This window comes from Pipistrellus hanaki (assembly GCF_964339955.1).
Source record: "Pipistrellus hanaki genome assembly, chromosome: 9".
Lineage (NCBI taxonomy): Eukaryota > Metazoa > Chordata > Mammalia > Chiroptera > Vespertilionidae > Pipistrellus > Pipistrellus hanaki.
Genome location: NC_140511.1, coordinates 41929000 through 41951186, shown reverse-complemented (window position 1 = coordinate 41951186; position 22187 = coordinate 41929000). Strand labels below are relative to the sequence as shown.

At 37.0% G+C, this 22187-nt stretch overlaps 1 protein-coding gene across 3 annotated transcripts in view; it reads left to right on the top strand.

Annotated features, from left to right (window-relative positions):
* Positions 1–22187, top strand: part of RNF169 (ring finger protein 169) — a 56519-nt gene that overhangs the window by 22700 nt on the left and 11632 nt on the right. For all 3 annotated transcript variants that reach the window (XR_014795841.1, XM_084893385.1, XM_084893384.1), the window contains exons 3-4: positions 13879–14025; positions 16814–16932. Coding sequence is in view for 2 of the 3 variants with exons in the window: in XM_084893385.1 (XP_084749511.1) it covers positions 13879–14025; positions 16814–16932 (266 nt within the window). In the remaining variant the exon portion in view is untranslated. The remainder of the gene's footprint in view (positions 1–13878; positions 14026–16813; positions 16933–22187) is intronic.

Genomic DNA, 22187 nt, shown 5'->3' with positions numbered 1-22187 from the left:
TCAGTGGTGGTAAAGAATTGTAAAAGTAAGGCTATTAGCATGCAAGTCAAGCTGGAAGGCTAGGACGTGATGGTCTAACGGGAGAGGCTTAAAAGTGAGATGGGGAAGAGATTTAGTTATGGGACATGACAGGGTGTGGGTATGAGCATTGGAATGTGTAACTGAAGTTCGATGGCAGAAAAGATTTATTAGAAGGAGATGAAGGAACTGAGAGAGTATACTGATAATGAAATCTTCAGGCATGATCACTGAAGCAGTTGGAGAGAAACTTAGATGATAAGTTTTTCTGTGAGTTAGGGGTCTTGACAGAGGTAGGTAGGCGACTACCATAAAGAGGGGTCCTGGGTGTGTCAGTCTGATGGTGAATACTTGAAAGAAGCTTGGATCTTTGATGAATAATATGATCCATTGTTTTTTTCACTAACAATAGGATTTTTTTTTGGGGGGGGGGCAGGTTTTATATAGATACTTTTCATCCTGAATATTTCATAGTATAGATGAGGCGTAATTCACTTAATCATTCCATTGTCTTTGGTCATTTAAATTGTTTCTCATTTTCCCCAATTTAAAAGTTATGCTGCTCTGAACACACATGAACATATATGAGCAAATACTTCTGTTAGGTTAGATTCCTAGAAGTGAAAGTGCAGATTTAAAGGGTATATACACTTTGTATTTTGGTGGATATCAACAAATTACCCTTTAAAAAGACTTTTTCAGCTTACTCTCTCACCAGTAGTAAATGAGAGCTTACCTTTTTTTCAAATCCATGCTCTAAACTGTTATCATGATTTTTAATATTTTGCTAATCTGCTGGATAAAATGTCTCATTGGTTTAATTTACATTTTTTGATTACTAGAGAGTAGGAGCATCTTATGCTTACTGGCCATTTAGATGTTATCTGTGAATTGTTTGTTTATAGTCTTTACTAAAAACCATTTCCATCTTTTGGATATTTGCAATTTTGACTGCCAATAACATGATTTTTTGTTGCTTTTCTGTGCTTTTATAGATGTAGTGTATTAAAAAGTAGTTTTATGACATTTTAAGTGGAGGGAGAATATTAGCATGTGCCCAGTCCTCTATCTTGCTATTGTTTGAGGAATTATTCTATTTAATATTGATTTCATTCTATGTTTCCACTCTATATGAGATTGTTAGGCATTTTTATCTTTTGAAATAATTGACTCATCTCTTTAAATTCTATTTGTTGTATTAAGCTTCTTATTTACCATTAGTAATTCTGTTTGTACAGTGTGTTAGGTGCTTAACTTTGACCACGTGGTTAAATAATCGTTGCTTTATGTTAGCGTTGGGAAACATATGATCCAGCATGCTCTAGTTTGTCTTTGAATCACTGGACTCTGGAAGGTTGAAGGAAGGGAAAAACAGCTTTTGCATAGAGTGCTTATCTCCCTGCTTTCTCTAGTGGGAAAGATGAACTGCTTCTGATAATTCATGGGTCACATGAGTGGTTTAGGCTTTCTCTGACTTGGTTTACTGACCTATCCATTTTCTTTTTCTCCTCCCCCGGTTCTTTTTTGAGGAGTATTTCCTTCCCATTGCTGGCTAAATTATTCAAGTAGTAAGCATGCAGTTCTTAGTCCTTAGCCAGAGTGCAGAGTAATCCGATATGGTCAATGAGTTACTGAAGCGAATAATGTCTTTATAAGGCAGACATTGACTTTTGTGAAGGAATATTTTTAAAGGTAAGTAAACTTTTAGGACCTAATTATCTTTGAACTTATGTATTTTTAACGTCTCTTGTATTATCTTTCTGCCATGAACTATTTTACTAAAACTTAAACATTTCACTTAAATCTACATGGCTATGTAATGATCATTAGTTGAGTGTTCAATTGGCTTTACCCCTGACCCCTCCATTTAAAAATTTTTTACTTGTTTTAAAGAAACTATTGTTTACCTGGTAAATTTAAAATATGTTTTGTCACATCGCAGAAGCAGCAGGTTATTTTCTTGTTTAAAAATATTTTTTTTCCCTATTAGACTGTAAAATCTTTCAATATGGATCTGTCTGTTCAGTCTCTTTAACTCTCCACTGACCTAATATAATACCTTGCACAGAGGCAGTCATCAAATGCTGATTGAATTGAACTGTTGATTAAGTAGTTTCAGAGCCACATCTTCTAAGAGAAATAGCTGTGTAAGGCTGTATAGCTGGTCATGATAGAACTGGTGGTATTTTAAGCTTTCTAGAGTTGTTTTGCTACATTTTTTCTCCCTCTGAAATGTTACGTAATCTCTGAGGAAATGCTTACTTACGGCCTGTGCTGAAATTGTCTCTTTCCGGAGCCAGAAAATAGGTACTGATTCTTCCACATCTGTAAGAGCAGGTAGGTTGTATAGTACCAGGAAGGGAAAAATGCAAAAGAGTAAGTTTCTATTTTGACTGCATGAGGAAAGAACAGTCGTTTTGTAGGATGCTCAAAATCTAAAAATGTTAAACATGGTTGTTTTTTTCCTTTTGCTTCTTACAATTACCCAGATGAGGAAAAACAATTTTATCAAGTGCTTTTTAAAGAAAATGACACATTTGGGAAATTAATAGCATGATTAAAATTAATTAGAATAGCAGGTTATTTAGGCTTTTTCTGCAAGGTGCTGTTTTTCCTTGTCTCTTTTATTTATGAGAGGAGAGGATCAGTAGTTATAAGAATACTGTATCAGTATAATAGTTTTTATGGCTTAGTTTCAAATCATTGCAATGCTAGGTGTAAGCCAAACTGGAGAATTTTCCAGAAGCAGTTGCACCTCTTCTATCTCTAGCACAAAATAAAATATCTTGTTAAAACATTTGATTAGGGAGTGTTTTTGTAAATTAAAATAGCTTTATTTTTCCTGTTTATATCAAAGCAGAATTATAAAATCCTGTGAAAGAATAAATTTAGGTTTGTTAAAAATTTTGACATTCTAACCATTTTAAGTGTAAAATTCAGTAGCCTTAAGTAAATTCACAGTGTTATGCAACCATCACTGCTATCTTTTCCCAAAAGTTTCTGATCACTCCAAACAGAAACTCTGTACCTTTGAATCAATATCTTCCCCCTCCGTTTTCCTCCCAGCCCTGATAACCTCTAACCTGTTTTTTTATTTCTCTAAATTTGTCTACTCTAAATATAGAAGTGAAATCATACAACATTTGTCCTTTTGTGTCTAGCTTATTTCACTTGGCCTAATATTTCCAGGATCCATCCATACTGTAGCATATTTTAGTAATTCATTCTTTTTTATGGAGCTGAATAATACTTGTACAATTTTGTTTATTCATCTCTTGATGGACAGTTGGGTTGTTTTCACTTTTTGGCTGTTGTGAATAATGCTACAATGAACATTGGAATGCACCTGTCTGTCTGAGCCCCTGTTTTTAATTATTTTAGTGTATATCCATGAGTGGAATTGCTGGGTTATACAATAATTGTGTTTAATTTTTTGAGAAGTCTCAAACTGTTTTCCACAGTAGCTGTACCTACCAGCAATGTATGAGGTTCCAGTTTTTCCACATTCTTGCTGGCACTTTTCATTTTTTTTTCTTTTATTTTTTTAAATAGTCATCCAGTGGATATCTCATTATGGTTTTGATTTGCATTTCTCTAATGAACAGTGATGGTGAGCATCTTTTATGTGCTATTGAGCATTTGTATTTCTTCTTTGGAGATGTATCTATTCAAGTCCTTTGTTCAGTTTTGAATTGGGTTGTCTTTATGTTGAATTGTTAAGAGTTCTTCATGTAGTCTGAATATTAAATCTTTATCAGATGTATATATGGTTTGCAAATATTTTCTTATATTCTGTGGGTCTTTTCATTTTTGTTAGCTTTCTGTGATAAAAGTTTTTAGTTTTTTTAATGAAATCTAATATATTTCTTTTTTTGTATTGTTTTGTTGCTTATGCTTTTCTATTTGGCTTGTTCATTCAGTCATAATTATTTTGAAATTCATTCACTTTGTTGTATGTATCGATGGTTTAGTCTTTTTTATTGATGAATAGTATTTCACTGTATGGTTTTGTCAGTTTGTTTATCGATTTGCCTGTTGATAGGCATTTGGGTTGTTTTTAGTTCTTGACTATTATAAAGCTATCTATGAACATTCATGTACACGTTCTTTTATAGATATGTATTTTGTTTTCTCTTAGGTAAATACTTAGGTGTAAAATGGTTAAATTATATGTTAGGTGTAAGTTTAATTTTTTAAAGAAAGTGCCAAACTTTTCCAAAGTGATTTTATAATTTTAATTCCTACTAGTAGTGTATGAAAGTTCTGGTTTCTCTCACTTATCACCAACATTGGTATGGTCAATCTTTATTTTATTTTATTTTATTGATTTTTTTACAGAGAGGAAGGGAGAGGGATAGAGAGCTAGAAACATGGATGAGAGAGAGACATCGATCAGCTGCCTCCTGCACACCCCCCACTGGGGATGTGCCCGCAACCAAGATACATGCCCTTGACCAGAATCGAACCTGGGACCCTTCAGTCCACAGGCCGAAGCTCTACCCACTGGGCCAAATTGGTTTCGGCTATGGTCAATCTTTTTAATTTTAGCAATTCTGATTGGTGTGTAGTGGTATCTCATTTTGGTTTAACTTTACATTTTCCTAATGTCTAGTGATGATGAACATCTTTTCATGTATTTTCTTTGGTTTAATGTTTGTTCATACCTTTTGCTCTTTTTTTAAAAAGTGGGTTGTGTATTTTGAGAGATCTTTATATATTCTGGATACAGGGATATGCTTTGCAAATATTTTTCTCCCAGTGTCATTCTTTTCATTCACTTGTAGTCTTTGGAAGAGTAGAAGTTTTTAACTTTCAGAATTAGAGTGTATAAGTTTACAAATTTTTTCCTAAGAATGTTTTGCTCAGCTCAAAATCAAAATCAAAAAGATTTTCTCCTATGTTTTCCTCTGGAAGTTTCAGAGTTTGAGGCTTTATGTTTAGATCCATAATTCTGAAATTTTAACTTAATTCTAATATCTGGCCTGGGGAATAGATCCAAGTTCCTTTTTGTGCATATGGATGTCTTAGTTGTTCCAGCATCATTTGTTGAAAAGACTCCTTTCTCCACTGGATTTCCTTTTCACCTTTGTTAAAAACCAGCCATCCATATATTTGTGAGTTTAGGCTCTATATCCTATTTGTATTGATCTGTTTGTTTTTACACCAATATTATGCTGTTTTGACTATTATAGCTTATAATAAGTCTGAAATATGGTAGTGTTAATCCTTTTTGCTCTCCTCTTCCAAAGTTATTTTGCTTATTCTTGGTTCTCTGTATATCCATCTGAATTTTAGTATTGACTTGCCAATTTCTACAAAAATGCCTGCTGGGATTTTGATTGTACTTGCATTGAATCAACAGATCAATTTGGGGAGAATTGACATCTAAATAATATTGAATCTTCAGACCCACCAACATGGTATATATATTCTTTTGCACAAATTTTATTTAAGACTCATTTAATTTCAACAATGTTTTGTGGTTTTCAGTTTCCATATCTTTTGTCAAATTTATCTTAAGTGTTTCATATTTTTGTGTTACTATAAATAGCATTTAAAAATTTTAAACTTCTAATTGTTCATGCAAGTATATAAATACAGTTGATTTTTATATTTTTATATCCTATCCTACTGCCTTGCTACACTCATTTAGTAGTTCTAGTAGCCTTTTGTAGGTTCTAGTAGATTTTCTACATGGATTATGTTGTCTGTGATTTGTGGCTGTGTTTTTGGAGGACTTTACTACCAGATTTAAAGACACATATAATGCTAGTCATTGAGATAGTATGATATTGGCATAAGGAAAAGACATATAGATCAGTGGAACAGAATATAGTTCTAACACAAAGCATTGCTAGTGATAGTAAAAAGGCATAACTCATTTTATTACACTACGCTTTTTGTGCTTCACAGTTGTTGCTTTTTTTTTTTTTTTTTTTAATTGAAGGCAAGACTCTCTACCAGGTAAAACATTACAATTTGCTGTATTGTGATACTCACTTCATTGCAGTGGTCTGGAACCAAACCTGCAATCTCTCTGAGGTATGCCAGTGAAGTGGTATAACCACCATGGAAAACATTTTGGCAGTTGCTTTATAAATTTAAACATATACTTACTGTGCGATCTAGCAATTCCATTTGTAGATATTTAGCCAAGCAAAATAGAAACATCTGTCCACAAGACATGACTGTTCATAGCAACTTTATTCATAGTAGCCCAAAATTAAATGCAGTCCACATGTCCAACATTTGAATGGATAAACAAATTATACATTTATACAATGGAATGTAACTCATCCACAAAAGGAATGTCTTAATAATAAATTCAGTATTGTGAATGAATCTTAAAGATATGCTGAGTGAATAAAACCTGATACAAAGGAATATATGCTGTATGATTTTATAATAGGCAAAGCTGATCTGTAGTCATACTCATCAGATTAGGGGATGCCTAGGGCTGAATGAGGTGGGAGACTGATTGCTGTTTGGTTTGAAGGAACTTTCTTGGGTGGTAAAAATGTTCTATAGTGCCCAGCCGGTGTGGCTTAGTGGTTGAGCATCAACCTTATTAACCAGGAGGTCACAGTTCGATTCATGGTCAGACCACATGCCCAGGCTGTGGACTTAATCTCCAGTGAGGGCTGAGCAGGAGGCAGCTGATCAATGATTCTCTCTCATCATTGATGTTTCTGTCTCTCTCTACCTCTCCTTTCTTCACTGAAATCAATGAAAAAGTTTTTTTAAAAATATTTTTAATGTTCTATATCTTGATTAGGGAGATAATTACATGGATACATTCATTTGTCAAAACTCATTGAGGTTTATACATTCTATAAGTGTTCATTTTATTATATGTAGCCTATGCCTTAATGTAGTTGATTTTTTAAAATTAATTCTAAGTTGGTTGTAGATCTAAATGTGAAAGGTCAAATAATAAGCTCCTTAAAGATAACATAGGAGACTTAAAAAAAAAAAAAATATATATATATATATATATATATATATATATATATATATATATTATTGATTTTTTACAGAGAGAAAAGGAGAGGGATAGAGAGTAAGAAACATTGATGAGAGAGAATCATTGATCAGCTGCCTCTTGCACACCTCCTACTGGGGATGTGCCCGAAACTCAGGTACATGCCCTTGACCAGAATCAAACCCGGGACCTTTCAGTTTGCAGGCTGACGCTCTATCCACTGAGCCAAACCGGTTTCAGCTAGGAGACTTTTTTAAAAAGGATATAAAAATACTAATGTTAAACTGCATTAAGACCTGGAACTTCTTGTCTTCAAGAGATTCTACTAAGAGAGGGAAAAAGGCAAGCTGCTGTGTGCGGGGGAAAGGTACATGAACACACACACATCACATCCATTCTCCTGCCTGATGGTACCCCTCACTGGTGGAGGACATGTTCCACGAGCCTCCAGTGGCCACCTGAAACTCAGGTAGTACTGAACCCTGCGCATATTATGGTTTTTTCCATATACACACCCCTATGAAAAAGTTCAATTCATAAATTGGGCACAGTAAGAGATGAACAACAATAACCAGTGTTAAAATAGAGCAGTTATAATAAAATAAGGGTTACCTGAGCACAAACACCATGGTACCATGGCATTCGATCTGATAACCAAGATGGTGGCTACCACGTGACCACCAGGTGGGGAGCATGTACAGCATGGATTTGCTGGACCAAGGGGTGATTCACGTCCTGGGAAGTGTGAGATTTCATTGCGCTTGTCAGCACCACACAGAATTTAAAACTTACGAAATGCATGTTTCTGGAATTTTCCTTTTAATCATTTTAGACCATCATTGCCCGCAGGTAACTGAAACTGTAGAAAGTGAAACTGCAGATAAGGGAGACTACTGTATGTCTATGTCTTTTTTCCCCTTGAAAATTGCCTTCTATCAAAAAATGTATAAATAGCTCCTGTAAGTTACTAGGGGGTGGGGAGGGACCCAGATTCTAAAAGAAAAAAGGGCAACAGTGTGAATAGGCACCGTGTGAAAGGGGATTTCCAAACAGTAAACATATGAAAAACTCCCACATCTCCAGGAGAGAAATGCGAATTGAATTCATCATGCAGTACCAGTGTATATACCTACTGGAATGTCTGAAATAGACAAATAGGCTGAGAGCAACTGTCATTCTGCCTCTCTGCGGAGTAGGAGTGTGATTTGTGCCCTTTTGGACAACCTTGGCTGCATACCCATACCTTATGGGTAAACAGCATCTGTCCTAGAATATACCCCACAGAGCAGGGTGTGTATCAGGATACATATTCAAAAATGTCAGAGAAGTGTAAGTGTAAATAGCCCAAAACTAGTAATTACTCAAATATCCACTAACAGTAGAATAAATTGTTTTGTAGGCAAACAATAGAATACTATAAAACAATGAGAAAGAACAAACTATATGCACCTTATATGGATGAATCTTACAAACAGTGTGTTGACTGAAGAAAGACAGAATTAATGCATATGTGATTCCACTTAATGTAAAATTCAGAAATAGGTAAAATTATTTTCCTTTTTTTTGGTGTTGGAAGCTGGGATTGTGGTTACTTTTGGGTGAGGAACTGGTAATATACCATTTCTTGATCGGGTGATGGTTATGTGGCTATGCGTAGTTAATATAATTCACCACGCCTTACATTTATGATTTGTATACTTTTCTGTGTACTGTATAATACTTTGGTTTGCTAAAGTTTATTTTTAAATGTTAGAGCAAAGTAAAGCCATTTTCAGGAAAATTTTCATGGTATTGTTGGTAGTGTGACTGCGTATGAGGTTAATGGACAAAAGTCAATAGTTTTCCTCTAGTGATTAGCATCTAAAAAAGGAAGCAATGAAAATCATTCCACTCACAGAGTGGGCAGCCTCACTTTGGTGCAGCCTGAGGTCTTGTTCAGGGGCCAGCTGCTTGCTTCTTGCTTTTAGCTCTACGGCTTTTCTCTTGCAGTAGCGGTAGTACCCACCTTGGGCACTTAGGTTGTACAAGCCAACGTGAGGGTTACTTAAACCTGTTAACCTGTTAACCGAGCGGGACGTATAAATACGTCAAACGTAAACAATATCAGGTAGGGTAGGACATATGAATACGTCCTTGAAATATATGTTGCGCCCTGAAACAGGCGGGATGAATATTTCCGAACAACAAAGGTATTAGTCATTCATACATGTCTCGACATGAATTTAAGACACGGAGGGAATCAGTATAATTTCGCTAGTGAGAGTGGTGGACGTGTTCAACAAGAATTGTTTTGGAGTTAACACATGACTTACTGAATAAAGGGTATAGGATTTACTTAGATAATTTCTATAGGTCAATTCATTTGGCTGAACTCTTGTGTCAAAACAATACAGACATTGTTGGAACAATGAGGATAAACAGAGTCGGAATCCCCAGTGAAATAAAAACAAAAAAATTACAGAAAAATGAACATATAGTAAGATTCAAAGACAAACTTATGGTTTTAAAATGGAAGGATAAAAAAGATGTATTGATGCTCAGTTCTATTCATAATGACGAAAAGACAATGATTAAAAAGAGAGGAAGAAGGCAAGAAAAACCGAATGTTGTCCTGGATTATAATAAGAATATGGGCAGCGTAGATTTGGGAGATGGAGTTATGGTGGCCTACACTGCTGCCCGTAATAGGGTAAAAAAATTTTATAAAAAAAATTTCTTTTCTACGATTAATTGATATGTGCTGCTTCAATGCATATATTATATACAAAAAAGATAAAGGTCATTTGGATCGATTACACTTTTTGATAGAGTGTGTAGAGAAATTGGTAGATAACAACATAGTGAAAACCCACCCAAAGACATCAACAAGCAGCTCTACATCTAAACCATCACGCTTAGTTGAAAGGCATTTTCCAGAACAAATGAAAAGCGATATAGGAAAAACTAAATCCAGGAAATGCCATTTGCTACAAAAAAGGTGTTAGGAAAGAATCTAAATACTGGTGTCCGGATTGTAAGGTAGCACTATGTATCAACAATTGTTTTAAAATATATCACACAGAAGTTGAGTTTTGAATTTTTACATCTACATTTTAATTTTTTTAACTCAATATTTCTATTTTATTTGTGTGCTTTTGTTTATTGTTCTGTAATTGTTAACTTTTTTATATTTTTTGTGTATCGAAATAAAAAATATATATATTTTTGTAATCTTTATAATTGTTTGTAAAATTTATAATTTTTTAATTCGATGTTTCCATTTTTTTGTTGGTATTCTTTTCTATTTGTTTGTAATTTTGTATTTTCCTTTCTGCTTTATATATAAATAAATGAAAAAAATATATATTTCATAGTCTTTTCATTTATTTTAAGTATAAAAAAAATAATAATATGAAATTACATCCTCCGGGCGTGATGTACGGACACGTCCTAGTGAAAGAGTGCACACCCGTTCTATGTTGCGTAATTAAAAAGGGAATTCCCCAGTTAACAGGTTAACACTGTGTGGAGCAAACTTTGGTCATTGAGAGGTGGGAGTTAATAGATACAAGTTTCCCTTTTCTAACTTCAGACTGACAGTTTTGAGATACACTGAGTGGCCAGATTATTATGATTTCTGAGCGCATAATAATTTGGCCACTCAGTGTGTGTGTGTGGGGGTGTAATATAATATAAATACAAAATATATATAAAAATATATATATATTTTAGAGGCTCAATGCATGAATTTGTGCATGGGTGGGGTCTGGCCAACCTGGCCAGGGGGAAGAGACATGGGTAGTTGGCCAGCCTGCCTGCTGGTCGAACTCGTGGTCGAGGGGACAATTTGTATATTAGCCTTTTATTATATAGGATATACACTGAGTGGCCAGATTATTATGCGTTCAGAGAACATAATAACCTGGCCACTCAGTGTATAGTTGATAGAATTTCTCATTTTGTCCTCTGTAGCCAACGATTGGGCCAGAATGCATGCATAAACCTTCTTATTAGATTCTGCTCAATACCCCCAGCCCCATAGCAAAGAGTTATTTATTTAGCCCAACATGCCAGTCATGCTGAGGTTGAGACTCTCTGGTACCTAAAACCAATGGTTTACTATAAAATACAAGTTCTTCAATATTCAATCATGGTGACTTTGGGAAATACTGAGTATTACTTTTTTGTGTCTATGAAATGATAATGATATATACAAACAGAGCCCTTAAAGATGAAATGAAGCGAGCTCTATGAACTTAATACCTGGAATGTAGAAGAATTTAATAAACAATAGCTGTTGATTTTTCTTACTCAAGTTTATATGCTGCTTTCTGACACTCTTAGTCATTTTCCCTGAGTATAAAAATTCTTTCCTAGAGACCAAGTTCTCAGTCCTAATAAATTCCACCAAAGGACAAAAAAAAATAACTTCTGCAGAACTCAGCATAGAGAAAACGCCAGCATGATCCATGTGAAGATTTAAATGGGTATATGGTTTTTCAACTGTGTAAATTTTTATTTTTAAAAAAATATATTTTGTTGATTTTTTACAGAGAGGCAGAGAGAGGGATAGAGAGTTAGAAACATCGATGAGAGAGAAACATCAATCAGCTGCCTCTTGCACACCCCCTACTGGGGATGTGCCCGCAACCAAAGTACATGCCCTTCACTGGAATCGAACCTGGGACCCTCAAGTCCACAGGTCAGTGCTCTATCCACTGAGCCAAACTGGTTTCGGCTCAACTGTGTAAATTTTTAGCTTTGCTAAGATGATGCTGTGTTAGCAGAAACTCAGCGCTGCAATGAAAAGGTGGTTTTGACAGCAACACAAGTCTGTTGTCAAAAACTTTGAAAGCAGAGATAAACATTGTTAGGTTGCATAAGGATACATTCTAAAACACACATTTAAAGCCACAGGGCATAGTATGTAAATACCATTATGCACAAAACACATTAATACTAAAATATATTAAAGGAATTTAATATTTAGGTTTTCTTTTTTATTGTAATTTCTGTGTATGTATATATTATTGGGGCTATCCTGTGCATTTAGGATGTCTAGTAGCAACCTCTGGCCTCAAGACACTAGATGACAGCAGCACACACCCTCCACCCCTAAGTTGTAGTAGCCAAAGTGTCTCCAGACAGTGCCAGATATGCCCTGAGAGGTGAAATCATTGGTTGAGAGGCACTGAGATAAACCTCGATTTGAATTCCAGCTCTAGGGCTATGACTCTGAACTCGAACGCATTGCCTAACTCTTATCTTAAACCTTAGCTTTAAGTGAGCTAGCTCAGCACCTGGCGCATAGTTTAGTGAATGATAACAATTGTGATGATGCCAAAACCGGTTCCCTTTTGAGCCACTCCGCCCCTTTATCCTTTTAAAGTAAAATGCCCGTATGTGTGGCCTGTGGTCACATTGTTGAACAAGAATGTCTCACTAAGATCATCAGCACTGATCACTCACATGGCAGTTAGCATCGCTTATGATGCCTTCTCCCTGGCTATGGATTTGCTTCTCTTCCTCTCGTGCTGTTTGACTTTGGAAGAGTTGGGAGTGCATTATTTCATTTGAATCTCCTCCTGATACAACATTGTGTATGGTGTTCTTGTAATATTTATCACCTTGAATTAGACTCAGTGTGTTAAAGACTAGTTCAGACTTGTAGGAATCAGGCCTAAAGAAATGAGAAAGATAAAACTAAATCTTTATTGTTGTTGTTGTTGTTTTAACCCTGAAGTAACAGCCAATGAAAAATATTTACTCTTCAGTTTTATATTTTTTTTGCAAGTATTAAAAATATTAGTACCCTGTAATTGCTTTGATATACATCATCATTTAAGTTTTATTAAAACCCTGGGCAGTAAAAATAGAATAAAAAGGAGATTAGGAAAGGAAACTCTTGATGTACTGTAAGTACACAGCAAGACACATTAAGTACTTTATTCTCATTTACTTCTTAAAATTGTATCTGCCACATAAGTAACATTATCTATTTTTTTAAGAGGATATTTCCCATTGATTTTTAGAGAGAGGGGAAGGGAGAGGTAGAGACACACAGAGAGAAAAATCGATGTGAGAGAGATACATCAATTGGTTGTCTCTTGAACAAACTCCAACCTCTGCTCAGGATTGTGCCTGCAGCCGAGGTGCATGGCCTTGACTGGAATTGAACCCACAGCCCTTCAGTCTGTGTGCTGGTGCTCTAACCAGTGAGAAAAACAGGCCAGGGCAGCATTATCTGTTATGCAGGTGAGCACATGATGGTTCATTTGCCAGAGGTCAGCTGGTAAATAAGTGACAGAACCATCAGAACCCATCTTATCCCAAAGCCCATCTTATTTTCATAATGCCACGCCTCCTTCCTCAAATGAGGAGCTATACCTCTGCCTTAAATTTCTTCGTAGGTCATGAGTCTTGACCTATTCTCTGCACCTGCAGGGTTAATGGTATAAATTGTAGGACATTGGAATCTGTTGCTACGAGGCCTAAAGACGCATTTTGCCTCGCCCAGCTTCTCTGATCCTATGTGGCCTACCTCTCTGTTGTTCTCCTGGTCCAGCACACTTATATCTGGTTATGGGAATAAGAAGGTTTTTATGTTCAGTCTCTTTTTTTACCAAATGATTAAATTGTTTTTGATTGTGTATTAGCTTGTATGGTTTCATATTGCTCAAGAATGCAGAGCAGTTAAATCTTAAGCCATGAAGTGTATGCTTGGCAAGAGTCAAGTAAAAACTAACTTAATTAAAAATTAAGAGGGTTTTGTATCCAATAAGGAAAACAGTCTCACAACTGCCATGTGATGTTTGTTCTAAGAGACTACTGAGGGAGAGATATTTTTAAGTTTACAGTTGCCTAAAATTCTACTGTCTCGGTGTGGTTTGTATTCTTAGCTGAAAGAAGAAAAGTTACAAGAGGAAAAAACTTCCGAGGATCAAATCCACAAGCTGTTACCAGAGGACACGGAAACAGGGAAAAGGAAGATGGACGAACAGAAAAAAAGAGAGGAGCCGTTAGCACTGAAAACAAATCTGGAGCGTGTGAGTAGATCACTATTTTGATGGGCATCTGCCTCAAAATCAGCAATGATCGGAGGTGGCATGGATCTGAAAAGCCTGTGTTGGTGAACTCGTAATAGTCACTGACTGCAGTTTAAGTGTAGTGAGAACTTAGCGTCCGGAGGAGAGCTGGAGAAAGTAATTTGTGAATGGGACAATGAGACTTGTATGGAAAGATTAAGGGGGCGGTGGGAGAGAATGGCGAGAGGAAAAACCTAGTGCAGTAGACTACTTGTGGTAAATTTTGTACAAATATTGTCATTTTGACTTGTGTTATTTCATCTTTGAGTTTTATATGTCTTATATCTTCTACTAGATTTCCTTAAAGCTTGAATTTCCCTTTATTCTTTATTCTAAATAGCACAGTATTAGGAATAAGTTGTTAGATTACTTAGTTTAAATTTAGCCTAATTAGACTTTTAATTGAGCTAAATCTTGCCTGAAATTTTTTCATTACTCATTTACCAAGCAAATTACTGGGAAAGGTTATAAGTGGTATATTTAAAGTACTTTTGCAGGGTCCACTGGTTAGCTCAAATGGGTAATTACAACTGAGTTTTTTCTTTAGTAAGTTTTATTGGATTGGGATTTTATTATGCATATTTTATACCATTTTAGGAATTTGTAGTGCAATAGGCTTATTTTTACCTGAAGGGAAAGAGGAGATGTAAATATTTTCCTCTCTTATGGTTCTAGGTTTTTTGGGTGGAAATATAGAGCGATAGGGGGAGATGCCATCTATCTATATAATTATTTATAATAATGTAAATGTATTTTTCAATAATTAAAAGTAACATAGTGATATTTATTATAATGCTAAAGTTTTTTCTTAAAATATTAGTACTTAATTTGATAAAAATATATCTTTGTTGAGCACTTACTACTTATTAATATACTAACTCCTTTTAACAGTAGATGGAGCATTTATTTTATAGATGAAGAACTGAAGCTCAGAAACATAAACAACTAACCTACAGTGGCCATGATAGCTAAGTAATAGAGCTGGGGTTTGAACATTCTTTTATTTGGTACTGAATTGATTATATAGAAACACCGAAATAGAAATTGCCATTATTTATTCCCTGTCGAGTCTATAGATGTCAAAGCTTTTTTTTTTCCCCCTCAGAGTTGAAAAGAGACTATTATGTAAAATTGTATAATGGTTAGTACTGTTTAAAAGTTTCTCCCGTGAACAGTTTGTACAACAGTTCTTTAAGGAGTTGTACCCTACAAAATTTGAAAAGCGTCCCTGTAATTTGTAATCCTATTTCTCAAAGACTAACTATTAGGAAACAAAACTTATTGTACTAGTATGTATGTATTTGTCAACCTAAAAAAATAACTAAGCATTTCAGGAAGTCAGGGTACTCTGAGCCATAAGATGATGTCTTGCATACCTCTGTCCATAACTCTCATTTTGGTAATCATTTGATCATTAGATAACTGGTTAATCATTAAACGATTACATATGTTTTGTTTACCTGTTCTGCAATGGCATTAGGATTCTTAAAGAAAGAAAAGATGGTCACTTACTCTCAGAGTTTATTGTCTGAAGCAGAAGACAGACACTTAAATAAGAAACCAGAGTTCAGTGAGATTATTTGCTCCCTCTAAAAAGAAGGCTTTCATATTGAATCATGAGGCAAATAAATACTATATATTGTCTGCAAAAGGCATATATAAAAGAAACTTCAAATGCAGATGGAAAGACTCCAAAAAAATATTCCAAAATAAAACGAAGGTAAATGAATGAATATCAACAAGGGGGAAAAGGCTGACTTTAGGGATATTGGGAAGCTGTTTCAGAGAAAGTGACATTTAAGAGCATTTCAGAGGCAGAGCATGTGGAAGGGGAATATTAGGCAGAGGGAACAGCATGTCCAAAAGAATAAGGTTTTGAAAGACTAGAGTGGTACAAGAGGAGAGAAGAAAGCTTGGCTGTCCTAGAATTCAGGGAGTTCCCAGTGTGGGAACTGGCATGAGAAAAACTGTGAAAGAAAGTTGAGTCTAGATTTGAAGACTATTGAAGTATGCTGAGGTGTTCAGACTTTCTCCTGAGGTTACCAGCCATTAAGCAGGATTCTGTGTGCTTGATAGTATGAAGGGGATTAGGAGGAAGGAAGGCTGAAGAGAGTGAGACCAGTAAGTAGAGTATTGCAATAGTCCAGGCAGAAGATGATGAGAATCTAAGGAAAGGCAGTGACAATTGAGTAGTATGCATGGGAAGAGTTCGATGAGAGACGTTTTAGCAGTAGAAGGAAGTTGAGTGGCAATAGCATGGAGGTAGTTTGGAGACAGAGGTCTGGATTTATGAACCAGTGTCAACTACTTATTAACTCTACACTTCCAGGCAGATTAACTACTCTGAACCTCAGTTTTCCATCTGTAAAATACAGCTAATGATACCTTCTCAATAGAGCTGATATAAATAGTAACTGAAATAAAATATTTAGAACTGTTGGGGTACTCAAAACCTCTATACAATTTATTATTTCTTCAAAGAAAGGGAAAGAAAGAGTCATAGATGACATCTAGGCTTCGAGTTGGGTTGGTAGTGTGGGTTAAAGAAGATAGATAGTTTGATGTTGGATATATTAAATTTAAGCTGCATTTGGGATATCCAGATTGGGATCTCCAGGAGGCAGTTGGGAACATAAACACAGATTGGAGCTCAGGTAGACGTGACAGAACGGAGAGATTTGAAACAGTAGCTACGGGAGAATCGATGGGAACCCCTAACGGACACTGAATCTCCCTTCTCTCCCGCCAGTGCCCCGCGCGCCTCTCGGATTCGGAGAATGAAGAGCCTTCCCAAGGCAAGGTGGCACAGACACATCGCTCTGCGTTTGTTTCTAAGAACAGCTCCTACTCCCTGGCTTTCCTGGCAGGGTAAGAGGCTGGTGCTGCATCCGGCCAGGGTTCTTTCTCGTTGGGGTACGGGACAGAAGGGACTGGGGGAGCAAACGTATCTGTGGTAGCCACTTTGGGGGAGTGGGAGTGGGGGAAAGAGGTGGCAACAGGTTTTTAAATACGGTTGAGGGACAAGGGACTGACCTGAATTTTTAAAGAAAGTGAATCTCGCCCATTTCTGGAATCTTCAGGATGAGACTGTGCTCACTGCTGTGCTGCAGAGGGAGAACTTCCCATCCTGCCTCAGCGGACAGTGTGCTCTCTTCTCTCTGTGGGCTCTTCTCTTTAGGAAGTCCAGAGCTGATTTTATTTCCAGTGTCTAGAACTAAAATGTGTCTTGAAAGGTTTCAAGAGAGAAACTGAAAAGTTGTTAAGACTTTGCCAAAGTGACCTCTCAATCCTTTAGATCTCGCAGGCCCGCGGGAGGAAAGGAGGAAGTAATTGAATTGGGTATTGGATGATTGGGGAGTGATGCCTGTTTGGATGGAGGGAGGGAAGAAGGGAAGGAAAGACAGAGGAAACAGGAAGGGAAGAACAAATAGAGGAAGAAGGTAGGAAGGAGTCATTCATTCAGTAGACACTTTGTGAGCAGCTACTACATGCCATGATCTGTTTTAATATAAAGATGATAAAGACAATCATTACCTATTTTGCTATCTCTTTTTGTTGTTGTTGTTGAAAGCTGGCCTTGCTCATCCTTATTTCTAGTCTCTCTCTCATCCTTCCTAGCAACAGTGCGAGGTAGATCTCTCTTGCTACCCCTAGGAATATACACCTGGACCCTTTTTATTTGAAGGCTTTTTCTTGCTAGTCACTAATAAATATGACCCCAAAAGCTACCATATCCTATATAATAACAGGGGAATATGCTAATCATCTGTTACGCCCTGAGGTGTAACGACTGACCGTGTTATGACTGGATCACGGATCAGCAGGAGAGTGGGGCAGTGAGCAACAAGTGGGGGTTGGAGAGCTACAGGAGGGGGCAGGGCAGCAAGCTATGAGAGGGGGTTTGGGGGGGAGGAGGGGCAGGAGGAGCTACAGGAGGGGCAGAGAAGTAGGCGGAGGGTGGCAGCAACCTACTGGTGCACGGTTTTGTGCTCAGGGCTACCAGTTTAAGAATATTATGAGATCTGTACTATTGTGATCGCAGATGTAGTTTTTGTATCTGAATCCTTTTTGTATATATCCTTTTAGAGTCGTCTGGTTTCCTGTTATTTCTGAGAGTACAAGTCACTTCCCCTTCCCCTTCCCATAAATGCCTTTTCTTCTCTAGGTAACGGTAACCCTTTGTTCCAGGAAGGCTCTTTCCTAGAATATTAATTCTCCCATTTATTTGTTGAATGGACACTGTATTGTTGTCACTTAGGCTTGACTGATGTAATCAGGACCCAGGAGGTAGGATGTAAGATGTAAGCCACTGTACTTTACATTTATGATGAGGATGAAACGCATGCTTTGTGAATATGAGTTAACTGTAGATGCCCTCTAAAGTTAAAGATTACTTGACTGAGAGTTGTCAGTTGCTGATTGTATATATGGACCTCCCCACCCCCATTCATAGCAGGCATATCTTTTTTTTTAAATATATATATTTTATTGATTTTTTTACAGAGAGGAAGGGAGAGGGATAGAGAGCTAGAAACATCGATGATAGAGAATCATCGATCAGCTGCCTCTTGCACACCCCCTACTGGGGATGTGCCCTCAACCAAGGTACATGCCCTTGACCAGAATAGAATCTGGGACCTTTCAGTCCGCAGACTGATGCTCTATCCACTGAGCCAAACCGGTTTTAGCCATAACAGGCATATCTTAATGATTATAAGAGGAATCTACTGAAAAGAGATAAAAGTCATGCCATTTTTCCAATCAAGTCACAATAAACACTTCCTGAAACAAATAACTGTTGCTTTAGCCAATCTGATTAATCAGTATCTCATAATTGAGAATGACTTGGAAATGTTTTTGTTAATATCCAAATATGATGCCAAGGCCAAATTGCCCCAATTAATTGGCGAGACTATTAGACGGATGAATTATTTATCACCAGTTCCAGTGTCAACCCTTGTAACTCATTATCTTAAAGCTGGTTGCAGGTTAATATGTCAATACCTAGAAATGCCTATCAAGGAGCTTAGAAAATCCTTCTCTGAAGGGCAACACAAGGCCTATATGGTGGGTGGGCCTCTGAAATATCTGTAATATATCTTCTTTTCCTGCCCTTTGACCCTCCTTATCCTTATCCTTTATCACTGAGCCACAATGGGTCTAATTTATAGGAATATATTCACTTAAAATTTACTGTTAAGAAATGTTTGTGATCAGCCTAAACCGGTTTGGCTCAGTGGATAGAGCATTAGTCTGCGGACTGAAGGGTCCTAGGTTCTATTAAGGTCAAGGGCATGTACCTTGGTTGCGGGCACATCCCCAGTGTGGGGGGCGTGCAGGAGGTAGCTGATCAGTGTTTCTCTCTCATTGATGTTTCTAACTCTCTATCCCTCTCCCTTCCTCTCTGTAAAAAATCAATAAAATATATTTTTTTAAAAACACTCTGTCAATATTACACATTTCTGGATTTCAGTATTCATTTTCTAACAATATCCAAGGTTGTGGGCTAAGTTCAGTTATTAGTATAGTTATTAAAACAGTTGGATTTGGTTGTTAGGAAATAGTTTACTGATGTCATGGAAACCTTAGGGGTTGGAAAATCTATGATGGTAATACTATGGATTGCATCTCTTATTTAGTCAACATGCTTTTGTCCTTAAGAAAATATTGAGTTCCAGTTGCAATATAGAGTTGTTAGTGCTGACAATGAGTTGTAGCATATGGATATATTGAAAAAGAATTACCTAGCTGGTGGTTGCACAACTATGTGACTGTAAACTTAAAATGGTTAAAATGGTGACTTTTATGTTACATATTGGAGGACTGGTGCATGAAATAGTGCGAGGGGGTGAGGGGCTCAGCTTGGCCTGCTCCCTCTCGCAGTCTAGGAGCCCTTGGGGGATGTCCATCAGTCTGTCCATCAGTTGGACATCCCTTAGCACTGCTACTGTGCTCTCCAGCCACGAGCCTGGCTTCTGACTGAGTGGTGCTCCCCCTGTGGGAGCACCCTCACGACTAGGGGGCAGCTCCTGCATTGAGCATCTGCCCCCTGGTGGTCAGTGCGTATCATAGTGACCAGTTGTTCCGGATTGTGAGAGGGCACAAGCCAGGCCAAGAGACCCCACCGGTGCATTGATCAGGGCCAGGGAGGGATTCGGGAGGTTGGCCAGCTGGGGAGAGACTGCAGAAGGGCTCCAGGGCGTGTCCGGCCCGTCTTGCTCAGTTCTGATCAGCCACACCCCAGCAACAAGCTAACCTATTGGTCAGAATGTCTGCCCCCTGGTAGTCAGTGCACATCACAGCGAGCAGTTGAGTGGCCTTAGCATAACATTAGTATATTATGCTTTGATTGGTTGAATGGTCAACTGAATGACTGGACACTTAGCATATTAGGCTTTTATTATATAGGACATTTTACCAGAATTAAAAAATAAAATTACATTGTTAACAGTTTTTGGATATTTGGATATTTTTTCTCTTTGTCAAGCAGCAACGAAAGTTTTTCTCTGCAAGTTCTTTTCCTAAAGAGTATTCATAAGTAAAAGCCTTTAAAGTTTTTACAACTGTATTTAAATCAAATAAGTCTGCATTAGTTTTACTTATCTACTTTATAAACTTTTCTTTCTTGAACCCAAAAGCATAAAGGAGGTAAGCATTAGTAGGTCTGATAGGAGGGTTATGTTGGAAGGAATCCATCGACAAATTCTGGCTGAATATTGCCAACAGCTCGGTCTCTTTTCATTTAAGAAATTAAAAGCCTTAAAGAGGGCTTTGCAGCACTATTAACGAAGTTCTATAACCTTTTGAAAATGAAACTTCTTGTAAATAGGGAGACAGAGTAACTATTTACAATAGTTAAACCTAGGTCACTTCTAAGTTAATCACAAAATATATGTTAATTGAAAAAAATTAACTTGATATACAATTGTAAAGTTAATTTATCTTAAATATCTAAAAAACTGTTTTGTTTGCTTTTAAATTTTATTTCTTTTTACTTCTAATGACCTTTCTTCTCTACTAGAATAATAAAATAAAATAAAATTGGTTGTCCCCATGACCTTCTTAAAGATCCTTATGCTGTTAAAAGTAATGGAATATGGCTAGAAAATGAAAAAAAAAAACTCAAGGAGAAGTGATGTGGAACTTAAGAAGAATGGCAGGTTTTAGAGGTGTCAGTAATACCTCTGATATAATAGGATAGAAATATCATAGTAGTTTAGGAGGGGGGGGGGGCGGGAAAGGGGACCTGGCCAAATGGTGAGGGAGCTAGCTTTTTCCCAGTGCTTCCTGCCATGGTGAGTGTGCTTCATCTCATTTCATTTAATTCTCACATTAAGCCTGCAAAATTTGTAATATTATTCTCATTTCACAGCATCATAGTGACCAGTTGTTCCAGATTGTGAGAGAGCACAAGCCAGGCCAACGGACCCCACCTGTGCATTGATCAGGGCCAGGGAGGGATTCAGGAGGTTGAAAAATGAAGTTCAAGGAAATTAAATAACTCACCCAAGAATGTATCACCTTTACAGAGTGACAGGTGGAATTGGAACTCAGGTCTCTCTCGACTGTAAATCTGTGCTCTTTCCTTCAAACAATTCTTAGAACCTGTGCTAAAAGGCTCTGGGCTTGGATCTTTGCCTTGAAATGATCTACCTTTGTAGGAGAAAGCTGCCTTTCTTCTTTTTGTTGGATAATTTATACCCTGTTTGTTCTAAAAAGATACCAGCTTGCTACAGAGATCTAAGAAGCTGTCCAGTTATCATGCTGTTTGAGGAGACTCAGATCCTTTTGCATTATGCTGTGGAAGCCGTGTTTCTGTCCATCTGCAGATGAATACTAGTGTATGTTCACAACAGGCAGATATGGGGAGACATAGTGGACCAGTGGTTGCTAAGGAGGAGAAGGATGGGGTTTGGGAGTATTAGTTAAAGGGTATGAGATAATGGAGTTATTCTAAAATTGATTGTGGCGATGCTTAGTAACTGTGAATATCTAAAAACATAATTGTACACTTTAAAAAAAAAAGAAAGAATACTGGTATAACCCAGATCATAAACACACAAGGGAAGGATTGTAACGAAATTGCACCCATTTCTAGTTGTATGGCCGCTACAGCTGGGCCT